The sequence below is a fragment of the Erythranthe guttata genome, chromosome 10 (assembly GCF_056151865.1).
Source record: "Erythranthe guttata isolate IM_541 chromosome 10, IM_541, whole genome shotgun sequence".
Lineage (NCBI taxonomy): Eukaryota > Viridiplantae > Streptophyta > Magnoliopsida > Lamiales > Phrymaceae > Erythranthe > Erythranthe guttata.
This window is the reverse complement of record NC_142542.1, coordinates 9,125,665-9,148,520: the sequence shown is the minus strand read 5'-3', so window position 1 is coordinate 9,148,520 and position 22,856 is coordinate 9,125,665. Positions and strand designations below refer to the sequence as shown.

The 22,856-nt window shown below is 37.6% G+C and overlaps 1 protein-coding gene and 2 pseudogenes across 2 annotated transcripts; 2 read left to right on the top strand and 1 right to left on the bottom strand.

Annotated features, from left to right (window-relative positions):
* The first annotated feature begins 2,148 nt into the window (after positions 1-2,148).
* Positions 2,149-4,836, top strand: LOC148767454 (uncharacterized; annotated as a pseudogene).
* LOC148767453 (uncharacterized) lies at positions 4,653-8,345 on the bottom strand. Its single transcript, XM_088823749.1, has 3 exons — positions 8,075-8,345; positions 6,528-6,605; positions 4,653-6,376 (listed from the first exon to the last, which is right to left on the bottom strand). Exons 1-3 carry the CDS (start codon positions 8,192-8,194, stop codon positions 4,829-4,831), a joined length of 1,746 nt encoding a protein of 581 aa, XP_088679875.1. The 5' UTR covers positions 8,195-8,345; the 3' UTR covers positions 4,653-4,828.
* Positions 8,346-11,317: 2,972 nt separating this feature from the next.
* Positions 11,318-13,994, top strand: LOC148767452 (uncharacterized; annotated as a pseudogene). Its single transcript, XR_016033886.1, has 6 exons — positions 11,318-11,439; positions 11,589-11,655; positions 11,744-11,968; positions 12,571-13,014; positions 13,450-13,522; positions 13,624-13,994. The product of XR_016033886.1 is annotated as an uncharacterized LOC148767452 (transcript).
* The last annotated feature ends 8,862 nt before the right edge of the window (positions 13,995-22,856 follow it).

The window sequence follows — 22,856 nt, the reverse complement described above, 5'->3', positions numbered from 1 at the left end:
ATATTTATAAAAAAATCACAATTTAAAAAAAAAAAACAAAAAACGAAAAAAGGAAAACAAAAATCCTTCAACTATTTTATTATGAAGTTATTTGAAAATTATATTTGCTTCCAAATATTTTTACTAATTACGATAAAAGGTTTATCAATCGAATTATTTAGTGAGAAAAGTTTATTTATTTTTTTTAAGAAATTATAGTTTTTTTCATTAATTCTTTGTGATTTCTTTTCTTTTTTTTTTTTTTTTTTTTTTTTTTTGCATTTTGAACTCTAATTTATGTTGGAGATATATAAGAAAATAACAATTTAATTTATTATTTTGCACCCTAAAAATAAAATAAAAAAAATAATAATTTTCTTTTTTTAGTAAAAAATCAATAAAATTTGAAATTATCCTCTTTCAAATATTAATTAGGGGTGCATTATGAATAATTTATTGTGTTTCGAGGGTGCAAAGTGCTATTATTTTTTGGACAAAATGCACTTTGCCCGCTAGAAAATTCTAGTTTTCTCACTTTTTCCCTACAAATTAAAAAATGAGACTCTCCCCCTTCCATATTTTGTTATAGTTGCACTCTGCCCCAAATGGGACTTTACAGCGTATTTTTCACCGGTTTTTTCACATTTACGTCAACTTGAAGGGCATTTTCGTTCTTTCACAAGTTCCACCCAAATATTATAGTTGCCTCTGGTACCAGCACAATTCCGGCCAATTTCTCCACCCTAAACAACTCTCTCAGAGGCAACTGTTTAACACTGTTAGAGCGTCGCCATTAAAATCCGCACCTAGTTCTTTCCATAGTGTGTTGGTGTTGGCTCACCATCCTTATCCTTAAAATGAGGAGAATTTCTCACATATGATAGGGTTTCACCACAAACACCAGCAGCAGTCGCCATATCTTCTCTGCAATTAGCTCGAATGGGAAACAAGCAATTAAAACCTACGATAATAACGGCGGCAACACCCCCTCGTCCTCTGGCCCATTCAAGGAGGCGGCGACTGCAAAGGGAACATTGTGTCGGCGTCAATGCATTTTAAGCAAAGTTCAACTACCCCGGCAACCTCGATTTCTAAGGCGGGAGATCCAGCTCGTTGCAGCTTGAATCGATATTGATGCAACAGCAATATCAAAACCCATCTCAACATTTGTGTTTTTCAATGATATTAATATTTTGGTGAGATTGGTGAAAGGACGAAAATGCCCTTAAAGTTGAGGAAGATATGAAAAACCGGTGAGAAGTACGCCGAAAAGTCCCATTTGAAAGGGGAAGAGTCTCATGGGGGGGGGGGGCTAGAAATTTCTAGCGCAAGAAGTGCATTTATCCTTAATTTTTTCAAAGGTGCAAAGTGAAATCAAGCCAATTAATAAAGAACCAAAAAATAAAGAAATATAAAATGCGGAAAGGGAAAACGGAAATCTTTGTCTTGCATATAAAAGGAAGATCTTTGGATCTATAACATTAGACCTAAACATAATTTAGGATAATTTTTCTCAAAAAAATAAATAAAAATAATTTAGGATAATTTTGAAAATTCATATTTTTGTCGATTTTTGTTATTATGTTATTTTTTTTTTCCCACCCCTACGCAGTTTATTCTATGTTACACCAGGTGAAATATAGACCGGGTAAATCTTTACCGTTTATATACACACAAATACACACGCGCCTACATTAGTGTGTATAGATCAACGGTAAAAGAAAAACACCCAATGTAGTCTTCAGGGGGTGTGGCATACAAATAACCTGTGTGAGACATGGTCATTTGGCTCCTCTTTACAACATCCTTTTATCAGTTTTGCTTACAAGACTTTTTATGTTATTTATTACATTCAGAGGAAGTTTCTATTTCTATTGAAAAATTCTGCCGTCAAAGATCAATCATCTGCCTCTGGTAATCTGTTTTCTTCTTTTAGAATTCTTTATTTCTTTTGGGTTTTATAATGTATTATTGATTATTTGTAGTAGTCATGCAAAAAAATGATTTAGTTTTATAAATATACTTAAACTTTCTTTTTGTGTGAATTTTAGGTAAATGTTCCCTTTTCAAATAACTCGGTAGATTTCGATCTTGATTTTGTGTGAATTTTAGGTAAATAGTTCATTTTCCTTTTTTTTTTTAACACAAAAAAAAAAAAAACTTGTTAAATAAATTTATTATGGGATGAAGGAAAATGGAGGTGTTCATCGATGCGTCGTTGCAAGCATAACAATAAAAGCTCCGGTTCGTGAAGTTTGGAATATTCTCACGGCTTACGAGAGTCTCCCTGAGTACGTTTTCTTTTTATTTATTTTTTTATTTTTTATGCATGTCACTCGATTTTTATTTATTTATTTATTATTTTATGCATGTCACTCGATTTTTGTATGTTCATATTTCGGGTTTTCTGAATAGTCGGATTACAATTTGACTTATACAGGATAGTTCCGAATTTAGCAATCAGCAAGGTTTTGTCGCGAGAAAACAATAAAGTCCGAATTCTTCAGGTACGAATATTCGAGTACTTAATTTTATGCGAATAAATAAAATCGTTTATGTTTCGAATTGACTTATAATAATAGATTGATAGTGCAGGAAGGGTGCAAGGGACTGTTGTACATGGTTCTGCATGCACGTGTTGTACTTGATTGATGCGAGGATCTCGAACAAGAGATTCGATTCGAGCAAGTTGAAGGAGACTTTGATTCTTTTCGAGGGAAATGGATTCTCGAGAAATTTGGTAGTCACCACACACTGTTGAAGTATTCGGTTGAGTCCAAGCACAAGAACTCCTTTCTTTCCGAAGCTATTATGGAAGAGGTTCGTATTTATTAGTTGCCACTATTTATCGGGGGCTAGGGGTGGAAATTGGAACAAATTTTCCAATTTCTGCAGATTTATCGAAAATTTTCGATTTTGGAACAATATTTTTCATCCCAAATTCCAATTTTTCCTCAAAAAAAAGGGGGTTTGGAATTGGAATATATATGTGATTACGATTACTGATCTGATTTTAATTTCCAAAATTCCGATTTCCCAATTTTTTTTTGGATTGTGATTAGAATATATATATGAGATTCCCATTGCCAATTTAATTCGATTTCCAAAAATGACCAAAATTTTCGATTTTTCTCTCCAATAATTACACTTATAATACCATCAAAATAATTATGTATTTTACATTTTAGGTTTACTAGAAAATGGAATTCTCCTAATTCTGCCAATTCTGTTCCTAAAATTTTTGATTTTGGAGCAAATGTTTTCATTCCATTTTTCGAAATTCTGATTTTCCGATTTTTCTGGAATGGAATTATAGTTTTTTACTTCCGAAAAACATCGGGAATTTTTTTCTTCAAAAGTGCTAATTTCGATCTAATCCGTCCAACTGCTTTACTATTTCTCCGTATTACAACATTGTAGGTGATTTACGAAGATCTCCCTTCAAACTTGTGTGCTATTCGAGATTACATGGAGAAACGAGAGATCGAGAATCGTCAGGACAACGACAGCTGTGCAGCAGATAAAGAGACAGCCTCATCAAAAACCGCAAACTCCCTTACTACAGAAGCAAAGGATTCTTATTGCGTCTCGAGTTCATCTAAACAAAGACCAAAAGTTCCAGGTTTGCAGAGAGACATTGAAATTCTTAAATCGGAGCTCGTGTATTTCATTTCCGAACACGGGCAGCAAGGATTTATGCCCATGCGAAAGCAACTACGTGAGCATGGGCGAGTCGATATCGAGAAGGCAATTACGCGCATGGGCGGATTTAGGAGAATCGCGTTATTGATGAATCTGTCACTTGCCTATAAACACCGAAAACCAAAAGGCTATTGGGATAATCTTGAAAATTTGGAAGAAGAGGTTAGTTATTTATTTCCTTTTTTTACGAAACAATTCTTATTATAATCGGTCATTTACCGAGAGTCTGAACTAGGGGAGGAAATTGGAACGGAATTTCCGAATTCCGTCGTACTCATTTTGGAACATTTCGAATTCTGAAAGTTCCGATATCCGATTTTTTTTAATAGAATTGGAATACGTATTAAATTCCAATTTCGATCCGATTTTTTTTTTTTATTTCCGTAAATTAGTTTTATAATAATACTGTTATTTTATGTATTGTATATTATATGTGACTGAAAATGGAAATTCGAAGTCCCGCGAATTTCTTTTATAAAAAAAAAACAATTTTGGAACAAGTTTTCTATACCGATTTCATATTTCAATACCGGGAAAAAAATTGGAATTTTTCTGAAAATTCTAAATCTGATATAACTTTCTTCTTCCACCTTACAGATTAATCGATTCCAGAGGAATTGGGGTATGGATTCATCATTCATGCCTAGTCGTAAATCTTTCGAACGCGCAGGTTCGTACGAACATCTCTTCTAGAGAGAGAGAGTAAATTCTTGAAATAATTGGTCATAAAACCATATTTTTTGTTAATTTTTATGTTTTGTCCGAATGCAGGTCGTTACGACATTGCGCGCGCGTTGGAAAAATGGGGAGGACTGCACGAAGTATCTCGACTTTTATCGCTCAAGGTGAGGCACCCTAACCGACAAGGTGGACTTTCGAAGGAAAAGAAGGTTGACTTTGTGGTGTCACACAGTATAATTGGTCAAGAGAATATACCATCGAAAACATATGTTTCACAAGACACACAAAAATGGCAAATGCAACTCAAGGAGTTCGACATAAATTGGGTGGAATAAAAATGTTTCAACATGTGATATTATTATACCTCCTGTAAATACGACCGTAACCGTAATTTCAGTGCTCGTTGATGTATATATTTATATAAATAACGATACATATTAACGGAGAAGCCGGTTTTTTTACGGTCTCATTTAATAGTCGGAAGAGCTTTTAAACGGGCTTTCTTTTTACCCAACCCGATCGTCACGAGGCCTTTATTCGTCAACTTCCCTCCTTGATGCAATTTCATCAATTTCAACCAATGGGGTGACGGCTTTTTCGAATTCTTTTTCCCTCCTTTTATTAACTGCCGACAATCACTCTCGTTCCCTCGTTTTTTCTTCTTCTTCGTTGGCTCTTTCTTCGAGTTTCGAACGTGCTTCAACAGACCTTCCACTAGCCCGTTAAAATGATTCTTCTTCTTTTCTCGTACGACAGATTTGCTCGCCTTTTCACCGTACGCCTCGTGCTCTCTTTTAAAACTGTCGGCTCTCCCTTTGCGTAGGGATTTGTTTCTGCTCATCTTTTTACGACCATCTTTACCACCATAGTCGTCATGGTGGTGATGGTGGTGGTGGTGGTGGTGGAAAATAACAGCCAGCCTGTCTTTCAAGCTCCTCCACATTCCGATTTGTTTCTTACGGCTCGATTTCTTCGATGTGGGCCCCACCGACAGGTACGATGAGTACCCCTCGCTTTTGCTGCTTGAAGTTACTCCACGAGGTGTTGCGTCACTGCTACCGGACGAGTAAAACTCGTCCTCCTCCTCCTCCTCGGTGTTGCTTGTGTCACCGCTGTGTGAAGTTAGCGAATCCGCGATTTCGCTGCTTGTGCTTGAAGTAGTACTCGCATACTGAAGCTGCTCTCGGGTTTTATCTGGTGAAGAATATTCTTCGCTGTCGCTGTAAGGACTGTTTGAGTACGAGTCGGTAGATGTAGATTCCGATTCTTGATCCTGTATATAAGTCTTTGCTGCCCTTTTGTTCGTTGGAATCTCGTCGTTTTGCGGTGCCTTTTTTGACTGGTTTTTGCCATGAGCCACCATAGTCGAACCATGATAAGATGATTCGACTTTATCTACGATATAATTATTTGTCCATTGTCTGAAAACGGGTTTAGTTGTCGGTTGGACAATCTTGAAAGGTTGTCCCAATAACAAATACGACTGATTCGTCTTTTCCGCTGATGTCATAATAGGCAACCGATGCAGTGGATCGACAAACCTTTGATTCGAAAATTCAGACAGAAAATTATTTTGGCGCGTGTCGAAATTACGAAAACGGGTCTGCGCGGAAATATTATTGTCCTCCTCAAAAAGGTGCAAGTGATCTGCCCATATATCAAATGCCGAGATGCACAGTTCGATTTTCTTGATTGCTTCGGAAGCTTCTTTGGACAAACAATCGAGTTCTTTCGATTCGTAAGTTTCTTCGTCGCTGTTCAGATTTTGGGCCACGTCGAAAAATATTGTCTCGTCGTCCTCTGTGGGTTCTTTTACGGTGTTCCTCAGACAAACCCTGCAACGCTTCTTTCGAGTTTGGGCCCCACTAAAACTCGTCGGGCCCCACAAAGTGATATCTGACAATCCATCTGTATTTGTATCTTTATCAAAGCTTCGATTGGGTTGTGGAGATACCAACGATTTTGATGATGGAGTAACCTCTTTCTTGGACAACTCGACTTCACCTGAAATGATCTGCGTGCACCATCGGAATTAGCATTTTCAGAAGATTTTTTTTTTCTTTTCGGAAATGAAAAACGACTTCCGATTGCGCATATAAATCTAAATGTCAAATCCTCTCCATAGAAAAAAGAAAAATCTATAGTTCCGACATGCATTAACATACCTCCGAATGTAACTTGAGCACCTTTTTCGTTTCTGCGTCTAATAAATTCTTCAGCAGAAGCCTTGCATGCTCATCCAGCTACTCCCGAAAAAAAATAAAAAAAATTAAATAAATAAATTGGATCGTCACAGATAACGTACGAGGTTTTAAGGATAGTAAGAAATAACATGGTTAATACACGCGACACGAGATCATCATCATATTCCACCATGTCACATTCATGATACAAACGAACCTTCACATAATTCTTTTTTTTTTTTTTTGTAAAATGATCGATTAGGAAAAATGCAAATATGTCGAGTCTTCGATAAAGTGATTTATAATATTAGAAATACAACAACTTAGATGCAGAAATTTTAAGATTTATTTACAAGTAACGGTACTTTTTTTCTCGAATTCGTTACACAACACACAGAATAATCATAACATAAACGAAACACGAAACGCTTACCGAATCTGCGTTCGATGTTCGATTTCGATCTTTTTCAAGAAGCCCATATAGGCTTTTTAGGGCATGAAGATCTAATTGAATATCTTTGGCATCCATCACCATCTAAAAACTAACACCAAGAATTAAAAAAAAAAAAAAAAAAAAAGGTTTAAACCTCTATAAATTAATAGAGTTAGAACCAGCCAAATTCTATTAATTTAGCAAAATATTAATTTAACGAAATACTATTTAGCACGTTGCTTTCGAGTCGGGATCGAAAAAATAAATTATTTAAATGATGCTAAAAATTTATCGAGGTTCTACTGTTTATGACTTCCGTCCGTCGACACTTCCCCAATAAACAAAATTCCAACAACTCGAGAAAAATCGAAAAACAGATTTTTTTCCGACATATTAGAGTTACTAATCGACAATTAAGACAGCACACGAAAATAAATTGTGGAAGTTTGTGATGAAATTAGTAAGAAGGGGAAATACCAATTGAAAATAAATTCCTAGGTAGACGGAGGAACTGTGTCTGAAGTGTCGAGTTTCCCCGAATTCTCCAACAATTACTAAATAGCTATCAAATAGTTGAAAATCTATAAAAATACTAACATAACATTGGTTACCCAGACTGTACACACCCTAATACTCCAACCATTACTAAAATAAATATCAAATAACACAAAAGACAGTACAAATAAAAACCAGTCAAGAATCATAATCCCACAAACCAATTTCTTTCAATAGCCATCATGTTTCCAGCTATTAAAATTAAAATGAAATAGACTAATTAACAAAATAAAAACTATTTCTTGACAACAAAACAGAAATGCGATAAGCCAATTATTGTGTGTATTCTCATAAAATAGAATATAATTATCCTTCTCCAAAAACAAATTTCAACTCGCCAGCAAATCATTTAGAAATCAAATTTACCAACTAAATCGAGAAAAAAATCTACCTTGAGAACCGCTTAGAAGAATCGCGCATGAGAACAATCAATAAATATATCAGAAGTATAATCCGTTTTCAAAGAGCAATAATCAAAATTTGATTAACCCACGAAAATTAAGACAACCCACGAAAATAAATATTAAAAAAAAAAAAAAACCTTATTCGTTGACGAAATAGTTGAATCTGCCGTTGTGGAGAAAAACGAAAATTGCCTTGAAGATTGACTAGACCACGGAATATTGAAGCCTATGGTTGTGGAGAAAAGCGAAAATTGCATTGAAAATTGAATACCCTGCTTCGCTGCACGGTGAGAAAAGGGAAATGCCGAAACGGAAGAACGGAAGAGATTCTAGCCCACAAAATAATTTTGTTATTTTAATGAATTATTATAATTTTATAATTTTTAGGCTTATATTATAAATAGCGTCATAATACGATCAATATGTTATGATGCTTGCCTAAAAAGCGCCACAAAATGCATTTCTAAAAATAAAATAAAAAACGGAAAATAGCTCTACGAACCTAGTGAAGCTTCTATATCACAAGTTTAAACCTCTATAAATTAATAGAGTTAGAACCAGCCAAATTCTATTAATTTAGCAAAATATTAATTTAACGAAATACTATTTAGCACGTTGCTTTCGAGTCGGGATCGAAAAAATAAATTATTTAAATGATGCTAAAAATTTATCGAGGTTCTACTGTTTATGACTTCCGTCCGTCGACACTTCCCCAATAAACAAAATTCCAACAACTCGAGAAAAATCGAAAAACAGATTTTTTTCCGACATATTAGAGTTACTAATCGACAATTAAGACAACCCACGAAAATAAATTGTGGAAGTTTGTGATGAAATTAGTAAGAAGGGGAAATACCAATTGAAAATAAATTCCTAGGTAGACGGAGGAACTGTGTCTGAAATGTCGAGTTTCCCTCGTTTCGGAACGTCTTTGCGCTGTTTCTGATCGGCAACCTTTTTCTTAACTGATTTAAAGGAAAAGAATGAAAAAATAAGAGTTTTTTAGGGTTTTTTTGCACTTTGCACCCTCGAAAATAACTAATAATACTTAAAACCCTCCAAACACAATAAATCACGCATAATTAACCCGGTGAATTTTTAAACCTTATATAATATTTTTAGTTGTATTTTTTAGGATGTCTAATGTTAAATCATTTTTCTGTTCAACAATTCTTTTGAAACTACAACGTTCAAAAATTAAAATAAATTTCACCAATATATTTATAAAAAAATCACAATTTAAAAAAAAAAAAAAAACAAAAAACGAAAAAAAGAAAACAAAAATCCTTCAACTATTTTATTATGAAGTTATTTGAAAACTATATTTGCTTCCAAATATTTTTACTAATTACGATAAAAGGTTTATCAATCGAATTATTTAGTGAGAAAAGTTTATTTATTTTTTTTAAGAAATTATAGTTTTTTTCAGTAATTCTTTGTGATTTCTTTTCTTTTCTTTTTTTTTTTTTTTGCATTTTGAACTCTAATTTATGTTGGAGATATATAAGAAAATAACAATTTAATTTATTATTTTGCACCCTAAAAATAAAATAAAAAAATAATAATTTTCTTTTTTTAGTAAAAAATCAATAAAATTTGAAATTATCCTCTTTTAAATATTAATTAAGGGTGCATTATGAATAATTTATTGTGTTTCGAGGGTGCAAAGTGCTATTATTTTTTGGACAAAATGCACTTTGCCCGCTAGAAAATTCTAGTTTTCTCACTTTTTCCCTACAAATTAAAAAATGAGACTCTCCCCCTTCCATATTTTGTTATAGTTGCACTCTGCCCCAAATGGGACTTTACAGCGTATTTTTCACCGATTTTTTCACATTTACGTCAACTTGAAGGGCATTTTCGTTCTTTCACAAGTTCCACCCAAATATTATAGTTGCCTCTGGTACCAGCACAATTCCGGCCAATTTCTCCACCCTAAACAACTCTCTCAGAGGCAACTGTTTAACACTGTTAGAGCGTCGCCATTAAAATCCGCACCTAGTTCTTTCCATAGTGTGTTGGTGTTGGCTCACCATCCTTATCCTTAAAATGAGGAGAATTTCTCACATATGATAGGGTTTCACCACAAACACCAGCAGCAGTCGCCATATCTTCTCTGCAATTAGCTCGAATGGGAAACAAGCAATTAAAACCTACGATAATAACAGCGGCAACACCCCCTCGACCTCTGGCCCATTCAAGGAGGCGGCGACGGCAGAGGGAACATTGTGTCGGCGTCAATGCATTTTAAGCAAAGTTCAACTACCCCGGCAACCTCGATTTCCAAGGCGGGAGATCCAGCTCGTTGCAGCTTGAATCGATATTGATGCAACAGCAATATCAAAACCCATCTCAACATTTGTGTTTTTCAATGATATTAATATTTTGGTGAGATTGGTGAAAGGACGAAAATGCCCTTAAAGTTGAGGAAGATATGAAAAACCGGTGAGAAGTACGCCGAAAAGTCCCATTTGAAAGGGGAAGAGTCTCATGGGGGGGGGGGGGGGGGGGGGGGGGGGGCTAGAAATTTCTAGCGCAAGAAGTGCATTTATCCTTAATTTTTTCAAAGGTGCAAAGTGAAATCAAGCCAATTAATAAAGAACCAAAAAATAAAGAAATATAAAATGCGGAAAGGGAAAACGGAAATCTTTGTCTTGCATATAAAAGGAAGATCTTTGGATCTATAACATTAGACCTAAACATAATTTAGGATAATTTTTCTCAAAAAAATAAATAAAAATAATTTAGGATAATTTTGAAAATTCATATTTTTGTCGATTTTTGTTATTATGTTATTTTTTTTTTCCCACCCCTACGCAGTTTATTCTATGTTACACCAGGTGAAATATAGACCGGGTAAATCTTTACCGTTTATATACACACAAATACACACACGCCTACATTAGTGTGTATAGATCAACGGTAAAAGAAAAACACCCAATGTAGTCTTCAGGGGGTGTGGCATACAAATAACCTGTGTGAGACATGGTCATTTGGCTCCTCTTTACAACATCCTTTTATCAGTTTTGCTTACAAGACTTTTTATGTTATTTATTACATTCAGAGGAAGTTTTTATTTCTATTGAAAAATTCTGCCGTCAAAGATCAATCATCTGCCTCTGATAATCTGTTTTCTTCTTTTAGAATTCTTTATTTCTTTTGGGTTTTATAATGTATTATTGATTATTTGTAGTAGTCATGCAAAAAAATGATTTAGTTTTATAAATATACTTAAACTTTCTTTTTGTGTGAATTTTAGGTAAATGTTCCCTTTTCAAATAACTCGGTAGATTTCGATCTTGATTTTGTGTGAATTTTAGGTAAATAGTTCATTTTCCTTTTTTTTTTTTAACACAAAAATAAAAAAAAAAATTGTTAAATAAATTTATTATGGGATGAAGGAAAATGGAGGTGTTCATCGATGCGTCGTTGCAAGCATAACAATAAAAGCTCCGGTTCGTGAAGTTTGGAATATTCTCACGGCTTACGAGAGTCTCCCTGAGTACGTTTTCTTTTTATTTATTTTTTTATTTTTTATGCATGTCACTCGATTTTTATTTATTTATTTATTATTTTATGCATGTCACTCGATTATTGTATGTTCATATTTCGGGTTTTCTGAATAGTCGGATTACAATTTGACTTATACAGGATAGTTCCGAATTTAGCAATCAGCAAGGTTTTGTCGCGAGAAAACAATAAAGTCCGAATTCTTCAGGTACGAATATTCGAGTACTTAATTTTATGCGAATAAATAAAATCGTTTATGTTTCGAATTGACTTATAATAATAGATTGATAGTGCAGGAAGGGTGCAAGGGACTGTTGTACATGGTTCTGCATGCACGTGTTGTACTTGATTGATGCGAGGATCTCGAACAAGAGATTCGATTCGAGCAAGTTGAAGGAGACTTTGATTCTTTTCGAGGGAAATGGATTCTCGAGAAATTTGGTAGTCACCACATACTGTTGAAGTATTCGGTTGAGTCCAAGCACAAGAACTCCTTTCTTTCCGAAGCTATTATGGAAGAGGTTCGTATTTATTAGTTGCCACTATTTATCGGGGGCTAGGGGTGGAAATTGGAACAAATTTTCCAATTTCTGCAGATTTATCGAAAATTTTCGATTTTGGAACAATATTTTTCATCCCAAATTCCAATTTTTCCTCAAAAAAAAGGGGGTTTGGAATTGGAATATATATGTGATTACGATTACTGATCTGATTTTAATTTCCAAAATTCCGATTTCCCAATTTTTTTTTGGATTGTAATTAGAATATATATATATGAGATTCCCATTGCCAATTTAATTCGATTTCCAAAAATGACCAAAATTTTCGATTTTTCTCTCCAATAATTACACTTATAATACCATCAAAATAATTATGTATTTTACATTTTAGGTTTACTAGAAAATGGAATTCTCCTAATTCTGCCAATTCTGTTCCTAAAATTTTTGATTTTGGAGCAAATGTTTTCATTCCATTTTTCGAAATTCTGATTTTCCGATTTTTCTGGAATGGAATTATAGTTTTTTACTTCCGAAAAACATCGGGAATTTTTTTCTTCAAAAGTGCTAATTTCGATCTAATCCGTCCAACTGCTTTACTATTTCTCCGTATTACAACATTGTAGGTGATTTACGAAGATCTCCCTTCAAACTTGTGTGCTATTCGAGATTACATGGAGAAACGAGAGATCGAGAATCGTCAGGACAACGACAGCTGTGCAGCAGATAAAGAGACAGCCTCATCAAAAACCGCAAACTCCCTTACTACAGAAGCAAAGGATTCTTATTGCGTCTCGAGTTCATCTAAACAAAGACCAAAAGTTCCAGGTTTGCAGAGAGACATTGAAATTCTTAAATCGGAGCTCGTGTATTTCATTTCCGAACACGGGCAGCAAGGATTTATGCCCATGCGAAAGCAACTACGTGAGCATGGGCGAGTCGATATCGAGAAGGCAATTACGCGCATGGGCGGATTTAGGAGAATCGCGTTATTGATGAATCTGTCACTTGCCTATAAACACCGAAAACCAAAAGGCTATTGGGATAATCTTGAAAATTTGGAAGAAGAGGTTAGTTATTTATTTCCTTTTTTTACGAAACAATTCTTATTATAATCGGTCATTTACCGAGAGTCTGAACTAGGGGAGGAAATTGGAACGGAATTTCCGAATTCCGTCGTACTCATTTTGGAACATTTCGAATTCTGAAAGTTCCGATATCCGATTTTTTTTAATAGAATTGGAATACGTATTAAATTCCAATTTCGATCCGATTTTTTTTTTTTATTTCCGTAAATTAGTTTTATAATAATACTGTTATTTTATGTATTGTATATTATATGTGACTGAAAATGGAAATTCGAAGTCCCGCGAATTTCTTTTATAAAAAAAAAACAATTTTGGAACAAGTTTTCTATACCGATTTCATATTTCAATACCGGGAAAAAAATTGGAATTTTTCTGAAAATTCTAAATCTGATATAACTTTCTTCTTCCACCTTACAGATTAATCGATTCCAGAGGAATTGGGGTATGGATTCATCATTCATGCCTAGTCGTAAATCTTTCGAACGCGCAGGTTCGTACGAACATCTCTTCTAGAGAGAGAGAGTAAATTCTTGAAATAATTGGTCATAAAACCATATTTTTTGTTAATTTTTATGTTTTGTCCGAATGCAGGTCGTTACGACATTGCGCGCGCGTTGGAAAAATGGGGAGGACTGCACGAAGTATCTCGACTTTTATCGCTCAAGGTGAGGCACCCTAACCGACAAGGTGGACTTTCGAAGGAAAAGAAGGTTGACTTTGTGGTGTCACACAGTATAATTGGTCAAGAGAATATACCATCGAAAACATATGTTTCACAAGACACACAAAAATGGCAAATGCAACTCAAGGAGTTCGACATAAATTGGGTGGAATAAAAATGTTTCAACATGTGATATTATTATACCTCCTGTAAATACGACCGTAACCGTAATTTCAGTGCTCGTTGATGTATATATTTATATAAATAACGATACATATTAACGGAGAAGCCGGTTTTTTTACGGTCGCATTTAATAGTCGGAAGAGCTTTTAAACGGGCTTTCTTTTTACCCAACCCGATCGTCACGAGGCCTTTATTCGTCAACTTCCCTCCTTGATGCAATTTCATCAATTTCAACCAATAGGGTGACGGCTTTTTCGAATTCTTTTTCCCTCCTTTTATTAACTGCCGACAATCACTCTCGTTCCCTCGTTTTTTCTTCTTCTTCGTTGGCTCTTTCTTCGAGTTTCGAACGTGCTTCAACAGACCTTCCACTAGCCCGTTAAAATGATTCTTCTTCTTTTCTCGTACGACAGATTTGCTCGCCTTTTCACCGTACGCCTCGTGCTCTCTTTTAAAACTGTCGGCTCTCCCTTTGCGTAGGGATTTGTTTCTGCTCATCTTTTTACGACCATCTTTACCACCATAGTCGTCATGGTGGTGATGGTGGTGGTGGTGGTGGTGGAAAATAACAGCCAGCCTGTCTTTCAAGCTCCTCCACATTCCGATTTGTTTCTTACGGCTCGATTTCTTCGATGTGGGCCCCACCGACAGGTACGATGAGTACCCCTCGCTTTTGCTGCTTGAAGTTACTCCACGAGGTGTTGCGTCACTGCTACCGGACGAGTAAAACTCGTCCTCCTCCTCCTCCTCGGTGTTGCTTGTGTCACCGCTGTGTGAAGTTAGCGAATCCGCGATTTCGCTGCTTGTGCTTGAAGTAGTACTCGTATACTGAAGCTGCTCTCGGGTTTTATCTGGTGAAGAATATTCTTCGCTGTCGCTGTAAGGACTGTTTGAGTACGAGTCGGTAGATGTAGATTCCGATTCTTGATCCTGTATATAAGTCTTTGCTGCCCTTTTGTTCGTTGGAATCTCGTCGTTTTGCGGTGCCTTTTTTGACTGGTTTTTGCCATGAGCCACCATAGTCGAACCATGATAAGATGATTCGACTTTATCTACGATATAATTATTTGTCGATTGTCTGAAAACGGGTTTAGTTGTCGGTTGGACAATCTTGAAAGGTTGTCCCAATAACAAATACGACTGATTCGTCTTTTCCGCTGATGTCATAATAGGCAACCGATGCAGTGGATCGACAAACCTTTGATTCGAAAATTCAGACAGAAAATTATTTTGGCGCGTGTCGAAATTACGAAAACGGGTCTGCGCGGAAATATTATTGTCCTCCTAAAAAAGGTGCAAGTGATCTGCCCATATATCAAATGCCGAGATGCACAGTTCGATTTTCTTGATTGCTTCGGAAGCTTCTTTGGACAAACAATCGAGTTCTTTCGATTCGTAAGTTTCTTCGTCGCTGTTCAGATTTTGGGCCACGTCGAAAAATATTGTCTCGTCGTCCTCTGTGGGTTCTTTTACGGTGTTCCTCAGACAAACCCTGCAACGCTTCTTTCGAGTTTGGGCCCCACTAAAACTCGTCGGGCCCCACAAAGTGATATCTAACAATCCATCTGTATTTGTATCTGTTGGGGATCGTGCATGTATACGCAGCGGAATTTAAAATTTTTAGATCGAACTAGTTTCGATTACATGCATAACTAATCACATAGTCAACGTACCTTAACGCTTCCGCCATACATATGGTAATTATCGATTTAATTGAAGAATACATAAAACCGAAAATCACGAAACATGCTTATTCATCATTCAATGAAATCGAAACACGTAATCACATATTACTCATAATCGTAAATTATAATTCATACAAACATGCTCGAATTAATTTACGAAAGTTTCGATTCGTTTACCTCTTGTAGCGTGCGATTTCGACGAATCGAAATCCTAGAACGAGTCACGTACAAGCTGCTATATACCACTCCTAGGGGCTGCAAGAACACCACCAAATGGCAGCTGGACCGAAAGTGTGGCGACGGCGGCGCGTGCGTGACGACGGCGGCGGCGCGTGGGCGGTGCAGCGGCGCGTGCGGCGGTGCAGCGGCGATGCGGCGATTCCGTCGGGGCAGCAACTCCTCTCCAATTAGGTTTCACCTCGAATAAACGGATCTCCCCCTACTGTAGCACTAGATACAAAGGGGTTAGATAACAAGGGAATACGATAGAGAAAGGGGAGGGAAAAACCGGCGGATTCCGGCGACGGACGGCGGTGGCGCGGCGGAGATGCAGCGGCCGAGAGGGGGGGGCTGAGCGGCTAGGGTATTTGTGCTGAAAAATCTGATCTCAAAACTCCTTTTGAGGTCTATTTATACTTAGGGTTTTAAACCCTAGTGGGCTTAAGTCATTGGGCTTGACCCACTGATGCATTAAGCTCATTCCCTCGTCGGCCTCGTTTCTAATAAACGATCGTCCACAAAATTATAACAAAATTATATTTGTGACGAGCTCAAAGTCCTCGTCGATACGAGTGCCTCTTCGAAATTTCCAATTTCCAAAATTGGAAACTTCCACTTCAGTGGACTTGCTAAATCGGGAAACTTCCTAATTTAGAAAGTTCACTAAATTCCGCATTTCTCTCTTTCTCTACGTTTATTCCGACTCGTAATCCACAATCACGAATCTTGGACTCAATCATATTGACCTCCAACTTTGCAAGGATTAACATATTAATCTATGCTTCTTGTTATCAAGGATCCATGTTACACGAGAAGTGTGACCCTCAATGGTTCAGGTGTATGCTAGCCGTGGGCTCACAACTCTTTGTGATTCGAACAACACATTGTTCTTATACGAACTCCTCCCAAGAGTCCCGATTAGAGTAAAACTCATTTTACCTAATCCCGATCAAATCGGTGCCCAACGAATCAAGATTGGCGTCTAGCAACTACGCATCATGATTCCCTAGATACAAGTGAAGTGCCTGCAAGAACCTTATGATATAGTTAGCGTACAGTACGATCCCTTCGTAGCACATGTCCCGATTGAACTAGAGGCATTGGTTCACCGAGACCTCTTATAAAGTTCAACAACCGTGCGAACGTTCTAGGTATTATAAATCCGTTCGTGTGCGACTTAGGGAAACACATTTCCCTAATCACCCCACTATCAACTCTGGCCAGAGATTCCATGGATTATAAACCGTCAGAACACACAGGACATCCATGACTACTCAAGCGCTCGAATCCCCTACTACAATGCACAGACTTCACACTAGATTTCGGATTGCACGAACGTTGGCCCTTGGAGCGGTCCGCGGTGGGACTCAGGGACAGGTCACGATACAATCGGTCCTCTAGTGAAGTCACGGTGATGTCTGGGTCTTAAGGACTAATGGTGTACAACTATATCTTAGAAATCTATTACTCGATGAATGAGAACCACTTATAGATTTCTAGGGCGAGGGAGTTCAGTGAACTCATCCAGTATGAGCACCCACTCAAGTATGCCGATGTCACAACACCGAGGACTGATGAGACGCAGTACACATACACTAAGTGCTAGTCTCAAAAGGGAAAGGCCGGTATCCTCATTATTGGCGTAACCCATCGACTAGGAACAAGGTTTAACAGTTACATTACATTGCTGAGTTATCTCACGATTCTACTAGATCAACTCACAGTAATAGAGTAACTCGTTAGGACTATATCTATGCTGCTTGCATGGGATAACAGATATAGAATGCCAAATAAGATATTTTATTATTACGAACGAAAAACGATTGTTTTATTACAAAGAAAAGAGAAAGACCACAGCCACAAGTTGGCTTGCCGGTCACCTACTCTAACAATCTCCCACTTGACCTAAAGCCAACTACTCATAAATCTAAGTCCCATCGACTCTCGATGTTTCTCGTGGACTGATCCTGACAATGGCTTGGTGAAGGGATCTGCAATATTGTCCTCCGAGGTGACTCTGTCTAGCTTGACTTCACCTCTCTCTATGATCTCTCGGATCACATGGTATTTTCTCAACACGTGCTTCGACTTCTGATGAGCTCTTGGTTCCTTAGCTTGCGCTACGGCTCCATTGTTATCGCAGTACAGCCGTACTGGATCGCTAGCGTTCGGAAATACACCCAACTCTTGGATGAATTTCCTAATCCATGACCCTTCCTTTGAAGCATCTGATGCTGCAATATATTCAGCCTCGGTGGTGGAATCAGCCGTCGTGCCTTGTTTGGAACTCTTCTAACACACGGCACCCCCGTTGACTTTGAATATATACCCCGAGTTTGACTTCGAGTCATCCACGTCCGATTGAAAACTAGAATCCGTGAAGCCTTCTAATTTCAACTCGGTATCCCCATAGACCAAAAACAAATCTCGAGTTCTTCGCAAGTACTTGAGAATGTCCTTCACAGCCTTCCAATGGGCTGGGCCGGGGTCGGACTGATATCTGCTTGTGACGCTCACAGCATATGCAATATCAGGTCGTGTACACAGCATGCCATACATTATGCTTCCTATAGCGGATGCATAAGGTGTCCTTTTCATCTCCTCGATTTCCATTTGCGTTTGAGGACGCATGGATTTCGAGAGACGAACCCCATGGGACATTGGCAAGAATCCCTTCTTGGATTCTTCCATGCTAAACCGTTTAAGAACGGTGTCTATGTACATGGATTGGGACAAGCCAAGCAATCTCCTCGATCTATCTCTATAGATCCGTATTCCTAATACGTAGGATGCTTCTCCCAAATCCTTCATCGAGAAACGTGTGGATAACCATACTTTAGTCGACTGCAACATCCCTACATCATTCCCAATGAGTAGTATGTCATCAACATAAAGTACAAGAAAAGTCACTGCACTCCCACTAACCTTCTTGTAGACACAAGGTTCCTCCGGGTTTTTCACAAATTCAAACTCTTTGATAGTTGTGTCGAACCTTTTGTTCCAACTACGGGATGCTTGTTTCAATCCATAAATGGATCGCTGGAGTTTGCAAACCTTTTGCTCATCTCCAGAAGATATGAAGCCTTCCGGCTGCGCCATGTAAATTTCTTCCTCAATGTCCCCATTAAGGAAAGCGGTCTTCACATCCATTTGCCATATCTCGTAGTCATACCACGCAGAGATGGCCAGCAAAATCCTAATGGACTTAAGCATAGCAACTGGAGAGAAGGTTTCCTCATAGTCAACTCCTTGCTTTTGAGTATAACCCTTCGCTACCAATCTAGCCTTGTAGGTCGACACCTTTCCATCTACTCCAATTTTCTTCTTATAGATCCACTTGCAGCCTATGGGAACAGTTCCCTCGGGTGGATCTACCAAGGTCCATACCTTGTTGGAGTACATAGAGTCCATTTCGGATTTCATGGCATTAAGCCAATGTCCCTTGTCTGTATCTGATACAGCTTCGTTGAAAGTTCTAGGATCACATCCTTGGTCAACTTCATCAACGAGGAATAACCTATCGGGCGCTCTCCGAACTCTTTCGGATCTACGCAGCGACGGTTCACGAGGTATATTAGTGGTTTGTTGAATTGGTTCATAATCTGATTGTTGTGCTTGAACTTCAGATTGTGGTTCTCGAACTTCTTCGAGATCAACTACACTGCCCTTTCTATCCGATAGAAATTCCTTCTCAAGGAACACGGCATTTCTCGAGACGAACACCTTTGCCTCGGAAACATAGTAGAATTCGTATCCCATGGAATCCTCGGGATACCCCACAAAATAGCATAGGTCGGATTTCGTATCCAACTTATCTCCCACTAGCCGCTTCACGTAAGCGGGACAACCCCATATCCTAATATGTTTAAACGTGGGTTTCTTGGAGTGCCAAAGTTCATAAGGTGTGGAGTTAACTGCTTTGGTATTAACCCTATTCAGCAAATACACGGCAGTTAGGAGTGCATGACCCCACAGGTATGCCGGTAGCTCGGTGAACCCCATCATAGATCGAACCATGTCTAACAGTGTTCGATTCCGACGTTCGGAAACTCCATTAAGTTGAGGAGTTCCAGGAGGAGTCCATTGAGACAGAATCCCATTCTCTTTAAGATAGTCTATAAACTCAGTACTTAAGTATTCGCCACCACGATCGGATCGTAGTTTCTTAATACGTCTACCGAGTTGGTTTTCTACTTGGTGTCTAAAATCTTTGAACCTTTCAAAAGTTTCAGACTTATACTTCATTAAGTACACGAAACCATACCTAGAATAATCATCGGTAAAGGTAACGAAGTAGTTAAAACCACCCCTAGCACTAACGCTTAGTGGACCACACACGTCTGAATGGATCAAATCCAAAAGACCCTCGGCCCGTTCCATCTTCCCTTTGAAGGGAGTCTTGGTCATTTTTCCTTTAAGGCAGGATACACAAGTTTGAAGTGATTTAACGTCCTCCAAGGAGAACATTCCTTCACTAGCAAACTTGTTCATCCTTCTCAAGGAAATGTGACCTAGTCGAGCGTGCCAAAGTTGTGCGGGGTTAAGACTTATATCTTTTCGTTTTGCTGATATAACGTTAATAGGTATTTCACTTGGATTCAGTTCATATAAGTTGTTTATAAGTTGTCCCTTACAAATCATATTTTGTTCCTTTTGTATAATGCAAATCGAATTTCCAAAAACAAAAGTAAAACCTTCATTATCCAAAACAGGAATAGAAATAAGGTTTCGAATAAGTGACGGAACAAATAAACAATTGTTCAAAACAATGGAAAAACTAGAATCCAAAACAGAAAGATAAATTGTCCCAATGGCTTCAGCAGCAACTCTTGCTCCGTTGCCCATTCTTAGGTAGGTCTCACCCACATTAAGCTTCCTACTTCTTGTCATGAGCTGCAAATCATTACAAAGATGTGAGCCACAACCAGTATCCAATACCCAAGCAGAAGATTTAACGGACAAGTTAACTTCAACTAAATACGTACCCTTTTCAGAACGTTTCTGATCGAGGTAAGCTTTGCAGTTGCGTCGCCAATGGCCCTTCTTTCCACAATGATGGCAAGCGTCATCAACTTGCTTGGTGACCTTGTCATTCTTCACTCCGCTCGACTCGCCCTTCTCAAGTTTCTTGCTCGGGCCGAAACTCCTTTCTTTCCTTTTCTTCTGCAAAGAACCTTTCTTCGCAGAAGGAGCAACTAGGAGAACAGATTTCTCCTTCTTGATCGTGGACTCATAGCTGACCAACATGTTCAACAACTCATCCAATGGTGGATCGAGCTTGTTCATGTTGAAGTTCACTATGAACGATTCATAAGAACTAGGAAGGGACAGTAGGATCAAATCCACCGAGAGCTCGGCCGGGAGGGTGACATCAAGGTTCACCAACTTCTCAAGGAGAGTGATCATCTTGAGACCGTGTTCGTGGACCGAAGCCCCTTCACGCAGCCTCATGGTGATCAACTCCTTGGTAGCTGAGTACCTCGATGCCCTAGTATTCTCACTGTACATGCTTTCAAGATGGTGCTTGATATCATAAGCATGCACGTGAGACTCATACTTCCTCGCGAGCTCTGGCACCATGGATGCTAGCATGTAGCACCTCGCATGGAGGTCGTCCTTCTTCCATGCCTCGAAAGTGGCAGTCTCGTCAGCAGTAGCAGTCGCAGGAAGAGCAGCGGGGGGACGTTCATTGAGCACATAGAGACGCTCCTCGACTTGGAGCACAAGTTTCAGATTGCGAAGCCAATCCAAATAGTTTGGACCGGTGAGTTTGTTTTGGTCGAGGATTGAGGAAAGGGGATGTTTGGACATTGTTGCTGAGAAAATTTTAAGAAGACAATAATTAGAGTTTAGTTCGTAATAATCGTTACAATTAAAATTTTGGACTTTTGTGTTTTAATTGTTCTCCCACTAATTTTATCGAATTCCACCACCCTCTAGCAGACAATCGAGAAAACTTATTTTTCTTTAATGGGCTTTAGGTCCAATAGCGCTAATGTAACCCGTAGTTAATCTATCCCGATTACACAAGCCTAAAGGTAGAGTACTATCAATCACATCACTATGTGACCCTAAAGATCGATTTACCTCACACTTGATAATGACCTAAGTTAATCTAGCGAATATCAAAATCTTCGTGTGTCAAGTCTAGCCTACCAATATGAGATGTCATAGATCCAACTATATCAAACTAATGCAATCCCTAGTTAATCTAGCCGACCACATTAATCCAACATAATTTTATCTATGACCGTATCTCCATCTGATGTCAATTAAATTACAGCTTATCCCACAATAGCACTCCCCGCTAACACGGCTTACTGCACTATTATGAGAGGCTACACATAATTTAATTGTTGGTAGAAGGAAAGAAAAATTCAACAATTTGGTTTTTCTTTATAGCTTGATAATTATTCTTGATTAAGAATGAGGGATTTTATTTTTAAATCTTATTAGCTCATCGGAAGTTTTAGGTTATGATCGTTTGTGATTCCTACAACTATGTTCTCTAGGTATGTGGAAACGCATATTGATCCTAAGAGAGACATACGATCATCATCGTACTTAATCACAATTATTCATCTCATGAATTAATTAATTAATACGATAAATTGCAAATATAATTAACGGACCTCCTTCATTCATAAATCATTCAAATAAGAATGAAGTCCATTAATTATTTGCCATCTAATTTGTGTTCCATTAATTAAACTAATTTAACGATTAAATTAAATAATTAATCCAACACCATTCTTTGAATTCAAATTAAATTAATGGATCAATTATCTAATTGGGTTTAATTGATAAATAATTTCAAAAATTAAAAATCAATTAATTTTAATATTAATTCTCAGAAAATCGAATAAAATTTTTTTTTTTTTTTTTTTTTGTTTGAGCTGACCGGACCGGTCGGACCGGACCGGTTCGGCCAGCTGGAAAAACAGCAGCAAAAATTCGAATTTTTTAAAATTAAAAATTTTATATTTTCTGAAATATTCAAAATATTTAATTAATATTAAACCACCCAATTTGATAACACCAAAAATTCAACAATTCAACAAATCGAAGCATGCTTT